Source organism: Meleagris gallopavo, chromosome 1, assembly GCF_000146605.3.
Source record: "Meleagris gallopavo isolate NT-WF06-2002-E0010 breed Aviagen turkey brand Nicholas breeding stock chromosome 1, Turkey_5.1, whole genome shotgun sequence".
In the NCBI taxonomy this organism is placed as follows: Eukaryota; Metazoa; Chordata; class Aves; order Galliformes; family Phasianidae; genus Meleagris; species Meleagris gallopavo.
The window spans coordinates 89,453,430-89,455,270 of NC_015011.2; the positions used below are offsets into that span (position 1 = coordinate 89,453,430).

Consider the following 1,841-nt stretch of genomic DNA (forward strand, 5'->3'; position numbering starts at 1 on the left):
TTTTTAGTGTTTGATGTATGTGTCAAAAATGAGTTTCTGTGTCATGAAGCGTACTGATCTCTGGCCAGGTCACTTTTGTTATTTGTTCCTGGAACTCAATACAGAGGGAGCAGAGGTGAGAACTTAAAAATCCAGAGTGTATTTCTAGGACATACAAGTAGTTGTCAACTATCAGATACAGCTGAAAGTTACTCCAGATACTGAACTTGCAAAGGATCTTGGTACTCCTACTGCTGAGAGACTCTGAGCCTCAAAGTTTTTTCAGATGTGACAGTGCATCTTGTAAACACTGGACCTGGAACTCTTTGCTCTCTTGATTCTGAAGTGCAGTTAATGCAAACCTCCTCAGTAGGTCTGAAATTGCAGCATTGATGGCAACAGATCCAAGCACCAGCAGTAAGCTACACAAAGAGAGGGAGGCAAGTGACAAATTGATAAAGAAAGTACCAAACAGGACAGACTGGGGAAAAGGACCAGGAGCAAAGAGCTTACGAAGCAACAACCAGGAGCCAGGGAGAGTCGGGATGTGAGAGGTGTGTGCATCTAGGAAGACTGATAAAAGGAAAGGTACTGGTCAGAAGTCTCCCTAACCTTCTTTTTGCTGTTGGTACAGCCCAGCCAGCAGGCACCGCGTGGATTCCAGGTTCCGGAAAATATTAGTGGAACGGATACTGGAAGAGAGAAAGCAGCATGTGAGGTAGCACTTTCTCCTTCATGTGGCTGGAGCTGCAGGTGGGGAGGACTTGCTGGAACTGAGGATTCAGCTTTCATCATGGCTTTCGAAACCTGTGCTTGGATTTCATCTCACCCTACTATACATACTTTAAAATACAGACACCTCTACTTTAAGTGCCATGTAACTTCCCTTTGAAGACAGCGGAGATGAAAAATGGGCACTTATCTGTAATTTTATCTCCCAGCATTAATGATGCAAGCAACAACTATGTGCTTCATCTCAATGAACTTTAGACTGTGCCTCAGAAACACCTGTTTCTCTTCACTCACCATAAAAGCACATAACGCCACTGCCAATGGCTAACCCTAAGTGGGTTCCGCTAGGAACTGGGATGCTTTGTGTTCTGAGGGAGGTCTCACACGAGGCTCAGAGGAAGTTTCCCTAGCACAGCGGTACTCGCAAGCAAAGGAAAGTCCAGAAAGGTACCGAGAAACTCACAAGACCTCAGCAGGCTTAAATGCTGGTGAGAGAAAGCTGGTTTCCTCCATGTAGCTCCTCCTCAGCCTTTCCCCCAGGGCAAACATCTGCTGCATCCCGACAGCGGTCAGCTGTCCGGCCAGCGCACCACCCTGCGCACAAAGAAGAGGAAGGGTCTCGCCGGAACATGCCAATAATACAGCAATCCGCAGAAGGAAGTGTAGAAGAGAGCCTCACCTTGAAAGCGGTTTTCCTGTAGCGTTCTTCATAGGGCGAGGGAGGCTGCGGGCCGCCACGGAGGTCGGTCACCGTGTAGTCCAGCTTGGTGTGAGCGGGCACCTCCAACAGACTGGGCGGCCACTCCACCTGCTTTGAAACAAACTGCTTCAGGGGAACACGAGGGCTCCCAAGGGCCCTAAGCCAACGCTGGACATCGCTGCCCGCCGCCCGGCCGCTAACGCAGCGCAGTGCCGAACCGAGCCTTCGCTCTGCTGCCGGCTGCCGGCCGCCTCCCCTCACCTAACTCCCGACTACATCACGTTTCCCCCAGCTCACAGAAGCGAACCGGCGCCTACAGCCGCCGCCCCGCGCCTCCTCACCGGGCGGAAGCCCCGGGACGGGCCGCAGCGGGGTGCGGGCACCGTGCCGGAACACCACCTGCACCAGCCGCAGCTCCAGTTCCCGCCGC

At 52.1% G+C, this 1,841-nt stretch overlaps 1 protein-coding gene across 1 annotated transcript in view; it reads right to left on the reverse strand.

Annotated features, from left to right (window-relative positions):
• The window catches only part of LOC104913804 (lysophosphatidic acid phosphatase type 6-like), a 3,260-nt gene continuing 1,419 nt past the window's right edge, over positions 1-1,841 (reverse strand). The window contains exons 2-5 of the mRNA XM_019611938.1: positions 1,391-1,672; positions 1,175-1,305; positions 592-671; positions 1-401 (exon numbers count right to left, since the gene is read on the reverse strand). Coding sequence (XP_019467483.1) covers positions 346-401; positions 592-671; positions 1,175-1,305; positions 1,391-1,672 — 549 coding nt within the window. The 3' untranslated portion in view covers positions 1-345. The remainder of the gene's footprint in view (positions 402-591; positions 672-1,174; positions 1,306-1,390; positions 1,673-1,841) is intronic.